Source organism: Dermochelys coriacea, chromosome 27, assembly GCF_009764565.3.
Source record: "Dermochelys coriacea isolate rDerCor1 chromosome 27, rDerCor1.pri.v4, whole genome shotgun sequence".
Lineage (NCBI taxonomy): Eukaryota > Metazoa > Chordata > Testudines > Dermochelyidae > Dermochelys > Dermochelys coriacea.
In genome coordinates, this window is record NC_050094.1 from 11,558,539 (window position 1) to 11,580,927 (window position 22,389).

The following is a 22,389-nucleotide window of genomic DNA, read 5'->3' on the forward strand; positions in this document are numbered from 1 at the left end:
CAAGAGTAAGGGAGCCCCACCTCTACACCTATGGTTGGTAGGTCAGGTCAGCAGAGCCGCCTCCGGCTGGGCAGGGAAACCAGGAAGTAGCCAGGCAGATCAAACTGCAGTGGAGCTATGACAACTGCAAAATGCAGCTAGTTGCACAAAGGGAGATTGACAAGGACAAGGCAGAACTTGGTTGCTTGCAAGAGGCTGCAATGCCTCATGTGCCTCACTCCCACCTGCCCACAAACCCATGCATGGCAAGGGCCACCCTTGATTTAATGCCCACTTGCTTAAGAGAGAGATTCAGCCTGTTTCTCCCAAGTGCCCTTGGAGGTAAATGACACCCAATGCCCTTTGCCAGGGACAATTACTAGAGTGGGGAACAGGGGGTAAGAAGCCCAAATCATTTGGGATTCCCTTGCATTGGTGGAAAGTTGGGCTGGCTGCTCTGTTTGGTGTCTCTCACCTCTGAGATCTATGATTCCAACTACAGCTGTGTTTAAAGACCCTTGCTTATCGCTAGCAGATTTCTCTGAAGGAGGGAAGGGATTATATTGTGCCTGTGACCCAGACATGCTAGAGTCCTACCCCCTTTTTCAGCGTCCCCATACTGTGCTATTAGGACAACAGTTCCTATTAGGGGGAGAAATACTATTCCCACTGATCCGACAAACCATCCTAGCCACAGCCCTGTTTAAACACACTGGTTGCTAGCACTGCTCCTAGAGACTGGCCCCATCTACGCTAGGCCCCGTTCAAAGGAGTTTCCTGCTTTGCTAATGATGGAGCTGAACCAGTCAGTGGGAACCTGAGGGTAGAAGGGTCACCGGTTGCTGCAGGGAATTTTAACACTGTATTCCCCTAGTCTACCTGCTGTCAGAGCATCAGCCAGCAGCCCATTCTGCAAGGGCTCTCAACGGTGCAAATACCTAATGCTGGTAACCCCAGAAACGGAAACTGTGTTAGCAAGGGTTGGAAACTTTCCGCATAGAGAGAGCCAGAATATGCGTGTGCACACATACGCACACATCCTTGTGTGTGGTAGGTGTTCAGGGCAGGAGCACCAGTGCCACACATGCACACACAAACGCACGCAACAACCTCCAGACTTAGAGCTCCGATGGAGTGTGGACATAATCCTTTCATTAAATCTGTTAACAAATTTTCAAAAGCACCAAGCAAAAGCAGTCCTCGCAAATGGCATGCTCTGGCTGTCACTACCAAGAATGCACCAGACGCCTCCTGCCTGTCACTGGAATGAAGTCTGAGATCATTCCTAATTGGGATTTGTTCAGCATCTCCTTGCTGGATTAGTCCCACACCCGCTCAGTAATGCCCTCCCCTGGGCTGCAATCAGTTTCACTAACGGAAATGCATTTACTATCCATTCAAAATCATTTACAATCGCTCCTCCCATACCCCAACCCCCCCCCCACAAAATCCAATGAGAAATGGGGTGACAGACTGTAACATGACCCTCAACTCCCAATGACCTCATTCTCATCTGAACTCTGGGCTGTGGCTTTTTTAATCAGCCTGGAATTGCACCCCGTGGGAATGATCAATATAGCCAGATGGGATCCCTGGAAGTGCAATCCTAAGGCACGCAAGCCCTCCTAAACACACACACACACACACACACACCTTTCAGACTACAGCAGTTTGTGATAGCTCATTGTTCCACCTCCAAGGAGCAATAGGATGGAGGCCCCTGGGAAGGGAAATAAAACACCTCCATTCTTGTCCCTTTTGTGCTCCTGAAAATCCCAACGAGCAGGATTTGCTCTGGATTGCTTCTACAGCATGGCACCATTGCCACTAAACTTGTACAGCCGATAGGGATCATTTGTGACAAAGGGAAACACAGATTTCCAGGAGGAAAGGGGGCAAAAATTTTCATGTAAAAAAATACAGACGCTGTGCCAAGCCTCAGCTTCCCCAGGGTCTCACACTGAGATCCCTAACCGCCCCTCTGAATCAGGCCTGAACCAATCGTGGAAGATACAGTTATCATCAGGGGATGGCAACTATCCCCCAGTCTCCCTTGATTGTACAGAAGAGCTCACAGGCCAGGACATTGCCGGCTTGCGTTTGCAGGGTGCCACAAGATGGATGGCAGTCTCATGCCAATGCTACAGATGGCTTTTCGCATGCCCGGTTCATCCAGGCAGAGCTGCCTGCATTAATGAGGGTTGAAGTTTAGGATGCCTGTTAACTCAGCAGCTTTTCCAGTCCAGTGAATTCAGAGCGAGAGGACAGAGAGGAGATTAACGGCACCTGGGGACGCTAGCCAAACTGATGGTATCTTAAGAGAACCCCAGCTCTCAATCTACCTGGTTCCTGATGGCCAACCCAGAGCTCAGCGTGGGCACAAGCTGTGCATCTTCCGCGGGACTCTTTGCATCCTCATGGCAGGCAGGCCTCCTACTGACAGTGCCAACGGGCCAGGCGAGTTTGAGGGAGCCCAATCCGCAGGACAGTGACTGCCTGCTCTGACCTCCCCAAACTCTGTTCCCCCTCTCCAGCCCCCCAGGAACCTGTTAAACTCTAGCAATCCCAGCTGCCAAAAGGAGGAAAAAGTGGAAGGGAGCTGGGGGGCAGAGACACGGAAGAGATGGCCGAATGGAGGCTGGTGGCTTCTGAAGCCGGGGCAGGGAGGCGGAGTGCGGGGGGGGGACTCGACTCCATGGGCCTTGCAGGGTCTCAGGACACCCCAATCTCCTGAAGCCTGGCTCTCGCTCCGAGAAGACAGGTGCCCATCACACACCACTGAGCTGCCCCGCAAATTAACACCATGCTCCGATGAGACAGTAACGAACCCTCCCCCCCCCGCTGCCTGCCCCAGCGCGGACCCCTCTCGAAGCACCCCGCATGCACGGGAGGCCATGTGGCCTGGCAGCCCGCGGTGGGGGGGATTGGCACTGCTGGGATCTGACCCCCCCCCCCCACCATGTTACCGATTGGGGAGCTGGGAAGTAGCCCCCCAGGGGTGACTGATGGCAAGGAGCCCGGCAGGCAAGAAGGGGGGGAGGAAACCCCCTTTCCTTGCCTGCTCCCCCACTCTGCAAAGAAGGGACCCGGCCACACACAAAAAGGGGAAAGGAAAGAACGGGGCGACAGCTCCCCCCCCACCCCCCCCCGCTGCGGGGGAAGGCTGCGAGCCACCCCCGAAGCTTTAGGGGGAAGCGCCTGAGCCACCCGCGCCTCGCGCCGGCCCCCCCCCGCCGCCCGGCTCGCAGGAGGCGTCGCGCCAGCCGGGCTCCTCACCTGGCCCCGCTCGGGCGCCGCCGGGCCCCCGCCGCAGCCTCCTGCGGCTCCGCACAATGGGATCGGCGGGGGCTAGAAATCCATCGGCCGCCGCCGCCGCCGCGGCCCGGCACCCTGGGGGAGGGGGAGGGGCGGCCCCGGGGCTGCGCTCCCCGCCCCCGCCGGGTGCACGGGCTGGCCCCGCAGCGCCCGGCTCCATCCGCCCGCCGACCTTTGCGACGCGAGAGGAGCCGGGCGGCTTCCCTTATAAGGGCACGGTCGCGATGGCAACCAGGACTCCACCTGTCTTTCCGCAGCCGCGCGCGGGGCCGGGACGCGCCGCCTCCCCCCGCCCAGCCCCCCCCTGCCCTGCGCGCGGCCCCGCGCGCGGCTGCGGAAAGGGCGCCTGGCTCTCCCAGCGGGGGGCGCTGCAGGGCATGGTGGGGGGGCCTGGGTCTCCCAGCGGGGGGCGCTGCAGGGGATGGTGGGGGGGGGCCTGGGTCTCCCAGCGGGGGGCGCTGCAGGGGATGGTGGGGGGGGCGCCTGGCTCTCCCAGTGGGGGGCGCTGCAGGGGATGGTGGGGGGGCGCCTGGCTCTCCCAGCGGGGGGCGCTGCAGGGGATGGGGGGGGGCGCCTGGCTCTCCCAGCGGGGGGCGCTGCAGGGCATGGTGGGGGGGCCTGGGTCTCCCAGCGGGGGGCGCTGCAGGGGATGGGGGGGGGCGTCTGGCTCTCCCAGTGGGGGGCGCTGCAGGGCATGGGGGGGCGCCTGGCTCTCCCAGCGGGGGGCGCTGCAGGGGATGGTGGGGGGGGCGTCTGGCTCTCCCAGCGGGGGGCGCTGCAGGGCATGGTGGGGGGCGTCTGGCTCTCCCAGCGGGGGGCGATGCAGGGCATGGTGGGGGGGGCACCTGGCTCTCCCAGCGGGGGGCACTGCAGGGGATGGGGGGGCGCCTGGCTCTCCCAGCGGGGGGCACTGCAGGGGATGGGGGGGGCGCCTGGCTCTCCCAGCAGGAGGCGCTGCAGGGCAGGGGTAGGCAATTATTTTTGGTCCAAGTCCAGATTTCTTGGGCAAGATCCAGCCAAGAGCCAGAGGCCAGGGAAAATAATTTAAAAATAAACAACAACACCAAGGACAAGTAAATAAAAAGATTTCGGGGTTCGTCCAAAAGCATCTGGCCGGCCAGATTTGGCTCAGGGCTCCCCTATTGGCTCTCCCTGCTGGGGATGGTGCAGGAGAGCTGGCCGGTGGAGGGGGGCGAGGTCCCTGGCTACTGCAGTCCCAGCCTCTCCCAGCAGGAGGCGCTGTAGGGGATGCCATAAGAACACAGGCTACGGGGTAGCTCATTCCTCCTCCAGCCTCAGCCCCTTTCCCCCCAGAAGCGTTGCTGCAGGGCATTAGGTGGGGAAATCGCGGCTTCTGCGGCTCTCCCAGCAGGGGACACGGCACAGCTTGGGCTCACCTTGTCTGGGCCGCAACTGCGCTGGGAGGGGCGGTTTTAAAAGACCCCGCCCAGAGTCCCAAGCAAGGGTCTGCGCGGAGAACGGGTCATGCCCACACGCATGCAGCCGAACGCACAGAGGGACGCTGGAGCAGATGGCGGCCGGCGCAGGCACCATGGTAGCCATGCAAATGCAGGCAAAAATTATGCAGGAGAAACCCAAGTTGGTGCGTTCAAGATCTTAAAAGAGCCTTCAGAGCACAAGCCCCAGAGACTAGAGTTAAACGCTTCGGCCCGGCCCCCTGGGCACGCGCTGATAATAAAGTGGAGCAGTTTATTAGCCGTTGGGCACTCCATTGCGGGTGGCCGGCCCAGCCTGGCAGGGGGCAGAAATCTGCTCTGCCCCTCCCAAAGTCTTCGCTTGTGGTTGGAACTGCCCACCTTGGAGCAAGATGTCTGCCAGCCTCCTCGCTGGGGCTCTGACGCTTCCCCCTTCCCTCTGAGTGCCACGTCTTGCCACCCCTGGTAGCCCTGGTAGCCCCTAAACCCACACGTCCCTAGGTCCAGCATCCCCGTGGTACCTGTCCCAGCCCCATGGGCAAGTGTGTGTCCTGGGGAGCAGGCCCCAGTGCATTGTCGCACCTTACCAGAATCTCAGCAGCAATTCCTGCTTTCCACACCTCCTCAAAGGGCTGGGCCCTTCCTATGCAGCTATCATTCACTTCCGTCATTTAACTGGCCCCGTGCAATGCTTCCCCTCTGAGCCCAGGTACCCGGGGAGCAGGCAGTGAAGCCCCTGGGGGTCAAGAGTCGGTAACACCCCGGTGGTGATCAGGGTGAGGCCAGCTGGATGGTAAATGGCCTCTCTCTGCACCCGTCCAGCTCTGTGCTCCGGAGGAATCTCCTGGGCTTTACAACCCAGTGGTGCATTTATCTCCACAGCCCACCGGGAACTCAGTCAGAGCCCAACTCTCAGGATGTTTTCACAAGTCTCGTTCCCTTTCTTAAAGCCCCAGCTACTGGAGTCCCTGGGATTAGGTGAAAACCTCAGCTTGCTTTTTTGGGGTTTTAACAAGCTCGAGAAATGCGTGGAAGTGGAACCCCCTCCGGCGGCTTGGCACACACATGGCCAGAATGCACCACTGACTATTTTTAGTCATCACGTGTCTTTGGGGGGTTCTGACTCCATGACAGTTCCTCAGCTCGTAAGCGCCCCGGGGCAGGGGCTGGGTTTGTGCCCTGTGACTGTACAGCGCCTGGCACACTGGAGTCCTGGGCCAGGACTGGGGCCTACAGTAGCCCAAATATTAAATAATAATAGTGTCTGTATGCTTGGGGGTGCACTTTACAGATGGGAACACGGAGGCATAAGGTAACGAAATGACAAACCGAGGTGCAGACCCCAGGAGTCCTGACTCTCTCCTGAGCTGCGAGCACTAGACCAAACTCTCACCTCGCGCTGGGAACAAAACAGAGACTGAACGGACCCTCGTCAAGCTCCAGGAGCTCCGTAAATGACAGACCTTATGAAGAAGGGCAAAGTACTATTAAAAATAGCTCATGCAAAACACTGCTAACAGTTATGGGAGCAGCAGGGGCCTCGCCCCTCCTTCCGCTTTCTGTTAACACAGTCGACAAGTCTCTCTCGTACTCCCCCACCCACGCGACCCTCCTAGTTTCAAACACACTTGCACCTTGAAAGTTCAACTCCCACCTGCTCAGGACGGGGGGGCTGTATGATGATTATCGACTATCTGTATTGCGATAGCACCCTGGGGACCCTACTGTGCTCGGCGATGTCCATAAACAGACCAGACAGATGGTCCCTGCTCCAGAAAGCTCATGATCTAAGTCAGTGGTTTCCAACCTGTGGTCCATGGACCCGGGGGGGAGGGGGGGGTCTGCAGACTATGGCTAAGGTTTCCAAAGGGGCCTGCACCTCCATTCAAAATTTTTTAGGGGTCTGCAAATGAAAAAAGGTTGAAAACCACTGGTCTAGGCAGATGTCCCTCCCTTTTGTAGTATATGAACATCTCATAAACCTCAGGGAATCTGCCCTCACAACCGCCCTGTGAGGGAAGGGAGGAATCATTATCCCCATTCTACAGATGTGGAAACTGAGGCACAGTAACTTGTCCAGGTGAGCTAGCAATCAGACCCTGAGTGTCTGCATGCAAGCCCCAGCCTTCGCCACAAGACCACCCTTCCTTTTCCCAGCCAGCAGCTGCCAAGCAAACCCTGAAAGCTTTAGCGTGCAGCAGATAAACTCTTTCCCTCATTCCCCCCACTTTCCCCCGCCCACCAGCGATGACCCTAAAAACTTGGCAGCAAGCAAATCATGCGGAGGACGAACTCTGGGTTCCTTCTGCAAGACAGTAAGCCCAGGAATCAGGAAAGAGCCCTGGATTTTTACATGTATATTTTAGCTTGGCCCTGGTTGCTGATATATATTTATTTATTCTAAAATCGGATTTATTCTGGGCAGCTGCAAATCTGCTGTTGTCAGAAAGCCACCAGTACACTAACCCCCCTCCTCAGCCTTCTGTATTCTGCAGCAAAACTGGGCAAGCTTAAATCCCAGGCTTTTATATACTTTTATTTAGTCTATAAAAAGGCCACCCTACTGTGTTTATCCCCATGGTGCAGCCTGCAATCCGTAGGGCACCAGAAGAGGGGAAGCTTTACGGCTCTACAGCTGGCGTGCCTGCACTGAGAGGGTTACGGTCAGGGGAATGTTTGTAATCCTCTGTTTTCTGGGGTTTGTCATTTGTCTGCAAAATCGTGCGTTCCCAGCTGGCACGTGCCATGCCAGATCTCAACTGACAAGCACATTCTAAAAGCAATTCAGATGGCTGGGAGTCACGGGTAGGGGAGAGGGGAAAGGGTCACCTATTGCAATTCATTATTAATTATTATTATTATACACATTTCTAACTTTCCAACCCAACTCGGATGGAAGCAAGGCCATTTGGCTGATGGGCAGTTCACAGTACAAGGGCGCCACGTGGGAATTGCCATGTTTCGAAGGGTATTAGCACCAACACATTTTCCAGCTAAGGTGACCAGATGTCCTGATATTCGCAGCTTTGTCTTATCTAGGCGCCTATTTCCGCCCACCTCCATCCCGATTTTTCACACTTGCTAGGTGGTCGTCCTATTTCCAGCTGTCTCGAAGGCACCCCCGTGGAATTCCATGCTGACCGTAGGGATGGACTCAGCTCCTCGCTGCTGCATGAGGCAAAAACAACCTCCTTTTGGAGTTTGAGGGCGGAGATACGTTTCTGCTACTCTGAGCCCACATCCAGTTAAAGATAGTGCTGATGACATGAGCTAATGGATAGGGCCCACCCTGACCTGGGAGTCAGGAGACCTGGATTCTAACCCAAGCTCTGTCACTGGGCCTTTTTCCCTTTCACCCTTTATCGGATCTCCGTAGACTGTAACCTGTTCCGAGCAGGGACCATCACGATGTGTACAGCAACTAGCGCAACAGGGTCTTATTCGCAGCTGGGGGCTTTAGCTGCTGCGGTACCACACACAATAAATAATAATACTGCCACACTAACCCCTTCTTTGGGCTGTATTAAAGGGACACAACTTGGAAGGAGACTGATAAATTTCTTTACTGTTTTATATTAATAAAATAAAACGGAATTTTAAAAAAAATCAAAACTTTGTGGTGCTTGCTTATTTCCTGCATTTTCTCCAGCTGGGGGCAGCACTTGGAACTGTGGGGGTGGGAATCTCAATCCAAAACTCAGACAGACAGGAAGACAGCGCTGCTAATCTGGTCTATTAGTCAGTTTCACTTTCCCTGTCTCCTTCCACTGTTTACTGTTAACCTGCCATTTAAAGCTCTCGCCCATCTGGGTTTTAAATTAGCTCGCTGTAGCCTTGGACTTGGCTGTAGACTTGCTGACAGCCTGTTGGGTGTGTGCACCTGCCTTTTCTGCTCTATGATATGTATACATATGATTAAAATTAATACCGCACTCCCTTTCCAGGTTTCGTGATCAGCACCACGGTGTTCTGCTTTGGGGGCTGCCATGCTGAATGGAACATTGAAATTTCCTAAACATTTCTATTCAGATCTGATTTGGTAAACGCTCTTGTATATCATATTTTAAACAAGCTAAAATCGGGCTCTAAATTACCTGGCAGCCTCCCCCTGCCAAATGGCTAATATATTAAAAATACGAGCAAGTCTGTAACGTTTCAGAAAGGCTTTGATCATGTTTGCATCTCAATGTCATTTAAAGGTTGGCACCCACTGGTTCCAACCTCTCTATTTTCATTTATTCTCCATAATTGTTTAACACGTTCGGAGAAGATGAATAATGCTTGTTTTCTTTCCCCAAAAGCAGATGCGACCATTTCTTTGTTTGCTAGTTTCGGCCTCGGATAGGGGGTGGCAGGCAGGATTCTGGGGAGTAATGTTCAGTGGTTATCAGCTTATAGGTATCTACACACACAAAAATATTTAATACTGGGCTCTCCAGTCTAACAGAGGAAGCTCTAACACGATCAAATCGCTGGAAGTTGAAGCTAGATAAATTCAGACAGGAAACAAGGCGTAAATGTTTAACAGTGAGAGTAATTAATCATTGGGCCAATTTACCAAGGGTCGCGGTGGATTCCTTAACACTTGCAATTTTAAAATCAAGATTGGACATTGCTCTAGAAGATCTGCTCTAGGAATTGTTTGGGGGCAGTTCTCTGGCCTGTGTTATGCACAAAATCAGAGTAGATGATCCCAATGGTCCCTGCAGGCCTTGGAACCTATGAATCTGTGCGTCATCCCAAGGGGGAGCACTCTGTTCCCTCTGGAGTGTCACCCCAAAATGGTGGGTTGTATTTATTTTAATATCTCTGGCTGCACTTCACCCTTGGGCAGTGCACCAGCAGAAGGTCCATGTATTACCTAAATCCCACTTCAAACCTGGGCTTTATGGCTACGGAGCGCCTTTTGCAGGCTCTTCCCTCAAGGATAAGTTTCACCCTCTGTGACAGAGACCATTAGAATCCAGAAGATCTTTCCACCCGATTATAACAATCCTCAAAAATCATTCAGCTCCTGAGTCCAAGCAGGTGGGGCTTTCTATAAATGCTGGTGGTTCCATTATTGTATTAATAACTGAAACATTTCAAGTTATATCAAGAAATCGCTCTCTTTGACTAGCAAGGGGATGCCTGTATCTCCAGTGCGGAACGGAATGGATTCAAAGACTATGCATGACACTCACTGTACAATGTCTAATGAGTGTGAACCCAGTGCAGCCTGAACAGAGGACTGATGATGATAAAACAACAATCAATAATTAACACTGCCTGCACCTCTGAGCAGGCTGGAGACAATGAGGAAGAGGCTTTGCTTTGCTAGGCCTCTGTGAACAAAATAGCTGCTTTCATCAGGGGTCTGTTTGGCCCTAGAGAACACAGTGGGGAAACAAGGATTTTCTCCTTGTTTGCATAGGCAGAAAAAGCATGTTCTAAGATTGGCTAAGAACACAGAGCCAAATCCTCAGCTGGGGTAAATCAATAGAGCGCCCTTGGCTTCAGTAGAGCTACACAGTTATACACCACGCTGTGGATCTGGCCAACGGTTTCTGCCAGGGCTTAATTTGTAATGAAAGAGGTGCCGGAGCTCCAGCAATTTTTTAACATTCATAACTGATGCAGCAAGCCCAGAGGTGCTGGGGCTCAGCACTGGTCCCTGGTTTCTGTCCACATAGGTCGGAAGAAGCCGTGTGATAACACAGGTGAACAGCAGTCGCAGTCTGTAAACATGCCACGTTAGAAGAGGCTTAATCCTAACTTCTCCAGCTGGTAGGTCACTCTGATTTTGATGCACTGGCTTTTACAAGCATGCCCAGAAATCTTCTCCTGCCTGCACAAAACCCTTTCCTAACACCAGACCATTAATGGAGCAGCCAACTCAGAGGGAAGCTGCAACCCAGAACCACTGGCGCCCCCCAGGGGAGAAGATGGGAGAAGCATTGAGTCTTGCTGGTCCAAGCAAGCACCTGCGGGCCGAAGTATGGAAATCAGTTTTAGAGTCAAGGGCCCTTCACAGATTATGCCATTTCAAGTCTGGGGAGCATAGACAAAAGCTTACTCTCACTCCGCATGGGGGACAAGAGACAGAAGTCCCACTGGCACTCATGCGCCCAGCCTCGTGATTTTATCACAAATTGGGGTTTAAAGCTCCTGGAGTCACGTGATCGCAGGAGACACTCATCTTGGTTTATTTATTTATTTTTTTAAACAGGAAGTTTCTAGCCCTTATGGTTGCAGAGAAAAGCTTGAATTCATGATGCCCAAAGGCTCACGCCCCAGAACAAATAAGAAGAACCCAAAGTGTATCCTTGGGCGGGAGGGGGAAATCCCATGACCTTTAAAATAATCTCATGATTTCAAGGGGCCTGACTCGTGAGTTTTGCATGCTCAGAGTTGGCCATGCCACACTCCGTCACTAAGCCATATCTCCACACCAGCCCATCCGCAGCATGGATTCCCCACCGTTCAGAAGCGGAGGAGGGCTGGGAAGGAGGACAGGCCCTGGGTCAGTGGCTTGAATCCAGCCTGGATCAACAGGGATTGTTTGGGTCCTATGTGAAATGAGGAGGGTAGCTCTTCGGTTCAGTTATCTGGGGTAGGCCGTAAAGATAAACCCAATGGTTGTTAAATTATGAGGCATCTCTGTGGAGAGACCATGGAGACTGCACTGCCCTCTCCCCCCACGGGGTGGCGTTGCTCCAGGTGCAGGGTGGTGTTGGGGGAGCCCACGCTGCACCAGTTCTGTGGCGAGAGAGATTATTACAGTAGGGCCCAAACGGGCTCAGCGCCTCATTGTGCTGGGTGCTGTATAAACACAGAGGAAGCTGCGGTCCCTCCCCCAGAGAGCTGACCATCCCATTCAGTGTGATACAGGACAGGCAGTTGTAACAAACAAGAGGTGGGAATGGGGAGGGTGGAGAGGGGAACATGGGCACAGGGAGATGATGGTGGGGCATTCATTGTTTTAAAGGATCAAACATAAACAGAGAGTAATAATCTCTAGCTTTTATCTAGCGCTTGTCACCAGCAGACCTCAAAGCACTTTACAAACAAAGTCAGCCTTGTTATCCTCATGTGACTGATGGGGAAACTGAGGCACAGAAACAGGAAGTGACTCACCCCAGGTCACCCAGCAGGCCCATGGCTGAGCCAGGAACAGAAGCCATGTCTCCTGAGTCCTTGTCCTGCACCCTGTGCACTAGGCCCCCAAGATATCACACGGCCATCGCTTTTTAAGGCCCAGAGGAGCCAACCTGATCATGTAGTTTGCCCCCTGCAGAACACAGGCCAGTGAGTCCTGCACGGCGCCCAGTGAAATCAGTAACCCCGACTGGCCTCCTGGAAGTATCGTGGGAGAGCGCTGGCCAATGGCCCGGTCTGGGTTAAAACTGATCTGTTCTCACAACCTAACAGTTATCTCCACCAATCCAAACTGATTTCTGGGACCCGGCCCAGCAAGGGGGTGGCACACTGGGAAGGAAACCACTTCAACAGAGGGAAGGAAGTTGGTGTCCTACGCACACATCCACATGCATAGATTAAACCTGGAGGGAGTTAAGACAAACAGAGACTTGGAGGACTCAATGCAGCCAAAAACGATGCCACATCAACCTTGTGACCAAAGAGCCAGGAGCCCAAGCTGCGGCCCTGAAGATTTTGTCTTAAAATGCTCTATTTCTTTCTGCCCAAGTTGCTTTCATCCCTCCAGGAGGCACCCGGCTGGAATTTCTCCAGCTCTCACTGCGCTCACTGCCCTTGGTGCCTTTCCATACCATGCAGTTGTAGCTGTGAATTCAGGGCTGGATCGACAGGGCTGGGGACTGGAGTCCTTTGGCTGATTCCCAGAGCAAGTTCAGAAGCAGGGCAAGCATTCCTCAGCCCACCCTTGGGGCAACCCCAGAGGGGAGAAAGGACTGTTCGCGCCCAGGCCTTTGTCTGCCTGGTTTACTTAGACTGTACGCTCTTTGTAGCAGGCTGCCACGGATGTACAGAACCTAGCACAACAGAGTCCTGATCTGATCTTCAGCTTCTAGGCACTACTAGAAATAAACATCATGAATAATAAAGCTGTCAGAAAAATGCCAAAGCACCTGGAATTTCAAAGCTCGTCCTCAGCTTTCCAGGTTCCTGGCAAGGCATCTGGGGTTTGATTTGTCCCCTAGCTGTCACACGTGTCATAGACAGATGTGTATGTTACATGGAAGATGCACAGGGCCGGCAAGGCTGAATGAGAGGGCAGAGTAAAGGCTGAATGAGATATGGGGGCAGACTAAAGGTGGAATGTTCTATCTTTAGGTGTGTGTGTTTGTTTGAATGATGGTGCCTATAAAATATTTCTTCCCCTTTTGAATTTCCTGATATAGAGTTACAATCTTAATTTCCCCTTCTCGGAGATGCTGCCTGGGAAAAGAATGATTGTAATGCCTAGCCCTTAGATAACACTTTTCATCAGTAGATCTCAAAGTGCTTCATAAAGGGGATCACTATCATTATTTCACTTTTCCAGAAAGCCTCTGACATGGGCCCTCACCTCTTGAGCAAAGTAAGGAGCCATGGATCTGAGGGAAGATCCTCTCCTGGATCAAAAAGAAAAGGAGTACTTGTGGCACCTTAGAGACTAACAAATTTATTAGAGCATAAGCTTTCGTGAGCTATAGCTCACTTCACCTGGATCAGTAACTGATTAAAAGATAGGAAACAAAGAGTAGGGATAAATGGTCAGGTTTCACAGTGGAGAGAAGTAAACAGCGGGGCTCCTGGGGATCTGTACTGGGAACAGCGCTGTTCAACATATTCCTAAATGATCTGGAAAAAGGGGTAAATGGTGAGGTGTCAAAGTTTTCAGATGATACTAAATTACTCAAGATAGTTAAGTCGAAAGCTGACTGCAAAGAGTTACAAAGGGATCTCACAAAACGGGGTGATTGGGCAACAAAATGTCAGATGAAACTCGGTGTTGATAACTGCAAAGGAATGCACATTGGAAAACATAATCCCAACTATACATGCAAAATAATGGGGTATAAATTAGCTGTTACCAGTCGAGAAAGAGATCTTGCAGTCACTGAGGATATTCATTGAAAACATCTGCTCAATGCGCAGTGGCAGTCAAAAAAAGAAGATAGAATGTTAGGAACCATCAGGAAAGGGATAGATACTAAGACAGAAAATATCCTGGTGTCACTATACAGATCTTTGGTACACCCACACCTTGAGTACTGCGTGCAGCTCTGGTCACCTCATCTCACAAAAGATGTATTAGAATTGGAAAAAGTACAAAGGAGGGCAACAAAAAGATGAGGGGGATGGAACAGTTTCCGTCTGAGGAGAGATTTAAAAGGCTTGGACTGTTCAGATTAGACGAGAGATGACTGAGGGGGGAAATGACAGAGGTCAATAAAATCATGACTGGTGCGGAGAAGGTGACTAAAGAAGTGTTATTTACCCCCTCACATAACACAAGAACCAGGGGGTCACCCAATGAAATTTAATAAGCAGCAGATTTAAAACAAACATAAGGAAGTACTTCTTCAACCAGTGCACAGTCAACCTGTGGAACTCATTGCCAGGGGATGTTGTGAAGGCCAGAAGTATAACTGGGTTCAAAAAAGAATTAGATAAATTCCTAGAGGATAGGTCCATCAGTGGCTATTACCCAAGGTGGTCAGGGATGCAACCGCATGCTCCTAAATCTCTGACTACTAGAAGCCGGAATTGGATGATGGGATGGATCACTTGATAACTGCCCTGTTCAGTTCATTCTCTCTGAAGCATCTGGTACTGGCCACAGTTGGAATACAGGATTCTGGGCTGGACGGACCATTGGCCTGACCCAGCATGGCCATCCTTATGTTTTTATGTAGATGGGGAACTGAGTCACAGAGTGGGGAAGTGCTTTGCCTAAGGTCACCCAACAGGCCAGTGACAGAGCAGGGAACAGAAACCATGTTTCCTGAGTCCCAATCCAGTGCTGCGCAAAATTTACAAAGACACATTTATTTTGCCACTCATTAGATGGAAACTCATTGCAGGTGAAGAGAGGGCAACAGGTACTGTAGGGAGTTTCGCAAAAAGAAAAGGAGTACTTGTGGCACCTTAGAGACTAACAAATTTATAGTACTCATTTTCTTTTTGCGAATACAGACTAACATGGCTGCTACTCTGAAACCTGTAGGGAGTTTGTATCAACTGGAATAAGCACCAGCTCCCCCCTGAACCCCACCCCACAGCCAGTCGCATGGCCAGTCCCACGGCCTCTAGAAGAGGTGAGGCATGAGTGGGATTTTATGATGCTGAGACACAACAGGGCCTAACAAGACCATGCCACTTTCTAATGGATGCTGCAGTCCGTGCAAGAGGCATGTAGGGTCCAGGTGGAAACCTTAGGAATGAGCCCTGGGAGAGCCCTGGTTGTTTCTCAAGCAAGAATGGGAGGAATAGGGTGAATAAGGCAGGTAAAAGGCCCGTGTTCTTGGGGGGTGGGGCGGGGACTGTCTTTCAATCTTTTCATTTTGGAATGAATGATTGCATGGAGCAGGGCATCACCGATGGTCTGGCTCTGGTAACTGAGTGCGGACAGGTGCTGTGTTCTAATCCCTTCCCCTCCGCACACGCAGCTCTGCCAATGCATCTCAACCCTGGGCTCCAGCTGCCCCTGACCTTCTAGCCCTGGGCTCCACTCAGTTCTGCCGATGCCCCATAGCCGCGGCTGTTCCGGTTCTGGAGCCCAGACAGCTCTGGCGATGCCCCTCACTCCTGACACCACTTGCTGTTCCACCCTGCATCTCTCCCTCCACCCCGCCCCCACTCTGCAAATGCCCCTCAGTCCTGGCCCGCAGCCCCCCTGCAATCCCCCTCGCCCAAGCAGACTCGCTGAGGTGGGGGGAGAGACCAGCAAATTCAGCTCATTGGTGCCCCCAGCAGGGTTCGGGTTCTCATTCATCCTGCCAAGCCCGCAGCCTCCTTTCCAGCCCCTGAGACTGCTGGAGCAGTGCAGGGGCTGGACGCAATCCAGCCCTGTTACCAAAGGCCTGCTGGCCTAGCATCAGTCCCGAGACTGATGGGGGGCACACTCTGATGCTCAGTCCTGCTGCAAGCTGGGAGGACACGAGCTCTCTGCCAATCCGGAAGCAGCAGCTGCCCTCGCCCTCCATCCCCTTTTGGGATGCTGCCCTTTCCAGCTATGCCCCATTCACCTCCTTCCCCTTCATCTGCTCCTCACCCCATTGCTAGGGCTTCAGCTGCCCTTCCCTCTTAGCCATGAGGCCTGCAAAGCCCCACCACGCCTGACTGCAGCGGGGGCTGCTCCAGCTAGCGACACAGGGCACAGCCTGTGCTCACTGCAGCAGAGAGCAGAGCATGAATCCACCGAGCCCCGCTGCTCCCCTGCCCGGTCCAGGTTTAGGCCCCAGGTAGGAGCCACCTCTCTTCCTGAGCTGTGATTCCAGAGGCTCCTGCTGACGCACGCAGGGTCGCGCCAGATACCCCAAGTCACCAGGTGCGGCTGCCAAATCCCCTGGGGCCCTTTTGGAAGCAGGCTCCATTGTGACTCCTGCTAGCAAGCCGGTTAGCAGGGAGGGCAGCACTGGCAGCAATCCCCAGAGCCCCACCGAAGCAGGAGGAACCGGGACTGCCGGGGACATGACGGCACTCAGTGCCTGGAACGCCGGCGTCCCAAAGGTCCCACAGGTCTAGGTGCTGTTTTCAAATGGCTTTGCTGAAGTCCCCTGAAGCAGGGAAGCACCTGCGCCGGAAAGGATGGTAACATGCTGGGGAGCTCGCAAAGGGCTCAGGGGGGGCCAGGCCCTTGAGAAGTGATTCGTGCCTTGCCATCGCCCGGCACGGCCCAGACATGGATGGACGATTCCTTAGAGCGGGCGGCCGCCTTTGGCTGGAATTCTGTGCTGCGCTCCCCGGAGAACAGCTCCCGCAGGGTCTGTCTGCGCTGCTGTCGGAGGTGTGACTAGCTGGCTCGAGCGTGGGACTGTGGGTACGTGCTCGAGCGGCCAGCCTGCACTGCTGAGGTGCCACAGCTGTTTTCAGGGGCTACATCCACACGTGCTGCAGCCACACCTCTGATTGCAGTGCAGCCAGACCCAGTCGCAGCTCTGAGTGTGGAGGGGAGGGGGGCTTTGTGCCCCGGGGTTTCTAGGCTGGTCAGGGGCCAAAATAGCTCTAACTTACGGCAACACCCCCGGTGGGCAGCTCTGCAGCCTGGAACTGCTGCAGCTCCCCCAGAGCTCAGCACGACGGAGATTCCCTGGCCTGTGCCCTGCACCAGAGTTTGTGAGAGGGTCACAAACCAGCCAGCCTCTGTATGCCGCCGCGGCAGCACTGAGCGGCTGCCGGAGGGGAGAGCCTCCCTCCTTTCATCGCTAGCCCCGAGCAGAAACGCAGCAAGCACCAGAAGTTCCCTCGCTACCGTACGTCCAGGAGAACACATAATCCCTGTGTGCCGAGCTGGGACTGGGGCAGGAGGGGACAGAGGGCTCAGGGAATGTGCGATGGGATAGACAGCTTGCTGCACCTAGCTCCGCTCCAGCCCAGATCAACTAACCAACATGGGTGGATTTGGGGTTGTGGCCCACTCCTTAGAGGACAGGCATCCATAACACCGGTAAGCTCAGCACAGAAGCCAAGCCCTGAACAGATCATGGCAGCTGATCTCCTTGAGATGGTCAGGGTTGTTATTCTTATTTAGCTTTTTTAATCAAATGATCTCCAAGGGCTTTACAAAGGAAGTCAGTGTCAGGGGAAGCTGAGGCACAGGGTGGCAAAGTGACTTGCCCAGGGTCATCCAGCAGGCCAGTGGCTGAGCTGGGAACTGAACCCATGTCTTCTGAGTCTCAGGCCGGCGCTCTACCCATGGGGTCACACTGCCTCCCCACTGCAGTGCATGGCTCTGGGGGAGCTTGCCCCATTGCTGCCCATGTTCTGGAGATAAGGGGCAGCTATAACGCATTCCATACTACTGAGATACTGACAGATGCGGCACTGCTCTCCCCTCCTGCTGGCCCGCACCCGGGGGCCAGTTGCTAATTACACATGGGGAATGACTGAGCAGGCTACATCGGAGGGGTGGCCCGGGTCCAGAGCAGCGACGGTCAGCGCCTGCACCAAACCACTCAAGCTCAGTGAGGAATCCCCGCGCCAGACACAGACAAGGTCTTTTCCCCCACTCAGTTCAGGGGCATCCAAGCCCTCTGATGGCATGAGGCGCTTTGACACGAACATGATCAATTCTAGAAAGCGTGGAGCTAGTGTGCAGGTAGCCGTGCGCCCGCGTCTGGCTGCCATTCTGGGCTTAAAGCCCCAGTTCCTGGGAACAGCTGGTCCAAACAAGGATTCACCCTCAAAACCTGTCTCAGCCCTGTGATCACAAAGCAAGCTGTAGAAACGCTTGGGGCCGTGTTCTCTCCCCCAATCAGAGCCAGAGTTTCCAAAATGCTCAGCACATCGGGTGTCCCTGGGGTGCTGGGTTCTTGGGAGAATCGGGCCCTTATTTAGGTGTATAAACAGCAACTGAGCTTGGAGGGAAGATTTGGGTGCTGAGCCCTTGGCAATCTGGCCTATGATACACGCATACGTATCTACACCCCCATCACCGGGCTTGTGCCAGGCTCCCAGCCTCACACTGGGGCTACCCATGGCAGGAGGGCTATTGGGGCGATTAATAAAAACAGGGGGCCAGAAACGCCTTCCCAAGAGGCTGGGGCTCGTGGCTGGGGCAGGGGCTGCGGTGAGGTTTGGCTGGTGTGATCTATTTCGTGAGGTTCCCCCTGCACCCCAGGGAGGGGAGAAGTGCTCTGGAGGGAGGAAGCTCAGAGGCGAGGAGGCCCCGAGCAGGGTGTTTAGGGCCACGCAGAGTCCAGGTGTGCAATGAGCATTGATACTGACCCCCGCGGGCTAGATAGGGAGCAGGGGGGATCGGCTCGCAGCCAATTTAGTTTCCACCCTTCGTCCGCCCCTACTCACAGCCCCAACCCAAGTGAAGGTTGGAAAGAACTGGGTGGGGGTCTCCCCTCTTCCCACATGTGCCAGCTAGCCCCCTGGAGGACAGATTCATGGGAGTGGGGGTACTCCATGGCCCCCGTTCCTCATAGAGAGGTTAAATACACCCTCGCTGCATGCCCATTAGCCCCCACCAGAGATCAAATCTCCCCATACCCCCAGCTCCCCACACAGAGGTAAATCTGCTCCCAATGATTGTCCCCTAGCCCACCCCCAAGGTCAGATTCCCACCCCCACGCGCCCCCATAGAGAAAGGCTGTATGTTCACAACCCTGGGAGAGCATGGGGAAAGCCACCTACTGCTGCTGGCAAGACCCCCAACCGAGCTTCACTGCCAGACCCCACTGCCAGGCCTGGGCTAGAGTTCACAGAGCCCCTTGAAAGGCAGAGACGGGGGAAATGCCTAACCAAAATGGTGCCCCTTACCTGGTCCCGGATCCTCTCCTGCTGGCCTCGGATGGCCAGGGCATGCTGCGGGTACTTGTTCTTCAGGTGGTCCATGAAGGCGTCCCGCTTGCGGTCCATCTCGGCCTTCTGGAGCCCAGTCAGCGCCTCCAGGCTCTGGGCGGCGATCACCGTGTGCCGGCGTTCCGAGGTGTGCACCAGCCCGACGTTGGAGAAGCGCCGGGTCCCGTTCCCCAGGGTCCTGTATTCCCGTGGGTACTCCACATCGTCTGCTGAGATCATGTGTGTGCTAGTCCTCTCGGGATCTACACGGGGTGGGGGAAGGGGAGAGAGCAGAGCTGGGGTCAGGGACCTTCCCGCCAGCCCTCGGCCTGATGCCTTGGCCGTTGGGGCGACCGTCGAGAGGGGCCAGGGAATCCAGCAGTTACTGTTCCATCGTGGAGCTGCTTGGTCGGGGCTGGCAGCCAGGGACTGAAGTGAGGGGCTGATGGCACAGGCTGGCCGGGGGCAGGGTCCACGCTCCAGATCCTCCAGCCAGGCCCTGCTAGTTCAGCCCTGGGGTGCCCCTGAGCAGAGCCTGGGCCGGATGGCTGGTGGCTGTACAATGCCCAGGGGATGGGGGCTAGGGGCCTGGCTCTCCGTTACCCTGCACAGTTACGCTGTGACCATCCTGCTGTTTTTAGCATGCTAGCTCGAGAAGAGGGGCAGGGCTGGGGCATGGACAAGGCAGGCCCCGGCTGGCAACCACCAGACTTCATTCATGTGGCAGCCCCATTCTCCAGAGGTGAAAGGCCGATGCCTGAAGCCCGAGTCCCACCTTGCTTAACACGCCTAGCTGGCCCTGGCTCACGGCAGAGCGACCCCACTGCAGTGCCTGAATAGAGGCAAATGCTCTGCACAGGCTGCTCCACCCTGGGTGCTTGGCCATGCAATGCACCCCGGTTTATGGTACCACCTCGGCTTGGTGGCCAGGAGACAGTGCAATCCACTAATTGGCTTCTCAGATGGGTCAGATTTAAAGGGGCGCTGTGCAGTGGTCGAGACCAGGGGGTGGGTCACCCCTGCGGCAGAAGCATTGGCCGCTTCGTAAATCTCTCGAGATGGGTTGGATCCATTCGCTGCTCCGCTGCCAGGCAGCAAATGACATCAACAAAATACAGAGAAGCCCCAGTGAGATGCCCAGCAGGCGGGGAATTCAACTCCCTCCTTCCATCTCTGCCCAGGCTGGGGAATTAGGGCTTGCCCCCTGCAACCGGGGCCTGATTTCCAAAGAGCCCAGCACCCACGGTGGGAGGAGGGGGCAAAGGTGTGGGGGTGAGGGGCAGGGACAAGTGAACCAGAAAGGAGATGATCTAAGCTTCTAAGGGGGGGGGTTGTTGTAAGCCAGCAATGGAGGTGAGTTCTAAACCTGTGGCTAAAGCATCTGACAGCGTCTCTTTAAATCGCCTCTCAGATAGAAGCCACATGAAAAGTCCTGGGCTTGTCCTCGGTGACCAGATGCCAGCAAAAGCCCCCTCGCCCCCAAGGCATTGCTACTTTCCTACCTATGCTCCCTCCCTCTCTGCTACTCATTCGGCCCCCAAAGGAGGGATTGGCGTCTGAGGTGCAAACAGAGGGAGGGTGGATTTCAGGCTCTGGAGAAGGGGGCAGGGTCGGGGGGGGGGATTCTGGCCTGGGGAGGAGGAAGGAGGGTCGGGGCTGCAATCAGGGTTTTGTCCTGGGACAGATTGCAGCAGAGGGGAGGGGAGAGGGGAGGCTGAAGACTGCAGGGCTGCCGTCCTGGGACAGCGACAGACATGGACAGAGGGGGACAGGACAGGGGAACCACAGAGACCACAACGTTCAAAAGAAAAGGCTAACAATCGACAAAAACAGTCAGAGACCCAGGACGGATGAGGGTCCTTACACTGCTCCGGAGCAGAGACATACAGAAGGACACAGACAAACGGACATACCAAAAAGAAAATGAAATGCAGGGCAGTGCATGGGGGGAGGGGGACTCTTTCGAACCGCCGGCGCCGCTCTGAGGTTAGCTAAGGTCCAGCTGGCAAAAGCAACGTGCTCCCCACCCGGCGACAGGCACCTCTTCTCACTTCCCCAGGCGTGGGGACACGCTTCCTGCAGAGAGATGCAGCCAGCACACCTAAGCCCAGGGAGACCCCTTCCTCAGCCAGCTCCTTGCTCTGGCTTCACCCCCTTCCCGAGGTCCCTCATGCCCCAGATCTCTCTGTGGGCTCGTCCCCAGGGTTCACCTTACCCCTTGCCTGCTGCTGGCTCTGTCTCTAGCAGATCCTACATTTCCCCGGCTGGCCCTGTGCTGACAGAGCTCTACAGAGTTAGTGCCAGAACCGGTCACCACTGGGAGTCCCCCCCAACACACATACACGTCAGTGGCAGATTCTCAGCATTCAGATTAGGAAAGCCTCCTCAAACCAGAGCAAAATGCCCCTGCCTTGGAAGCATCTAGACCGCCGGGCGCCTCTCCATGCACAGCGGGGACCTGCCTGCATCACCTCTAAGACCGGCCTCTGTAGGCTGAGCTGGGAAAGCATCCCCCTCCGAGATCCCCTGGAGCGCTCAGCCCCCACAAACACGAGACCCTGAGAACGAAGCTCCAATGGGCAGCCTAGCTCTCACAGACGGAGCCCAGCCCCACAGTGCCTTGAGTGACTGAGGCGGATAGCGATAGATTGTTACAGGTGCCTCGGGATTAAAAAACACTTTAAAACAAGATGACTGTAGCCCGGGATAAAATAACAGACAAGGGAGAGGAAGGATAGTCCTGTGCTTAAGGCTCTTGGCTGAGATAGCTGGATAGAGGGCTGAAGGAGAATCTCCACAAGCTGTTAACAGTATAGAGCCTATAACACATAGGCAAACAGTGATTCTCACCACTAGAGGGCAGCATTTGCATTACAATAAGCCCATTGGTCTTGGGTATTTATATGGCCCCCATTACTGTAGTATGTGAGCCTCTCACAATCTATAGCATATTTATCCTGTGAGGTAGGGCAGTGCTGTTAGCTCTGTTTTAGGGATGGGAAACTGAGGCACACATCTGTTAAGTGACTTGCCCAATGTCACACAGGGAATTGAACCCAGAGTCTCCAGCTAGCGCCTTAATCATCAGCCCAGCCTTCCCTCATCTTTGGCTCATATGTTGGTATTTCTATAGCCACTTCTACCCAGAGAGCTCCAAACATCAAAGCCCTTCATGACACCCCAGTAAGGGAGGGAAGGATAAATG

At 54.5% G+C, this 22,389-nt stretch overlaps 1 protein-coding gene across 17 annotated transcripts in view; it reads right to left on the reverse strand.

Moving 5' to 3' along the window:
- SRCIN1 (SRC kinase signaling inhibitor 1) overlaps positions 1–22,389 on the reverse strand; it is a 177,502-nt gene that overhangs the window by 75,166 nt on the left and 79,947 nt on the right. For 15 of the 17 annotated variants that reach the window (XM_043503287.1, XM_038385619.2, XM_038385629.2 and 12 more), the window contains one exon: positions 19,164–19,447. In XM_043503287.1, the coding sequence (XP_043359222.1) occupies positions 19,164–19,447 (284 nt within the window). Of the gene's footprint in view, positions 1–3,255; positions 3,435–19,163; positions 19,448–22,389 lie in introns of those variants that run through there. The other 2 variants (XM_038385626.2, XM_043503286.1) reach the window with 1 other exon arrangement.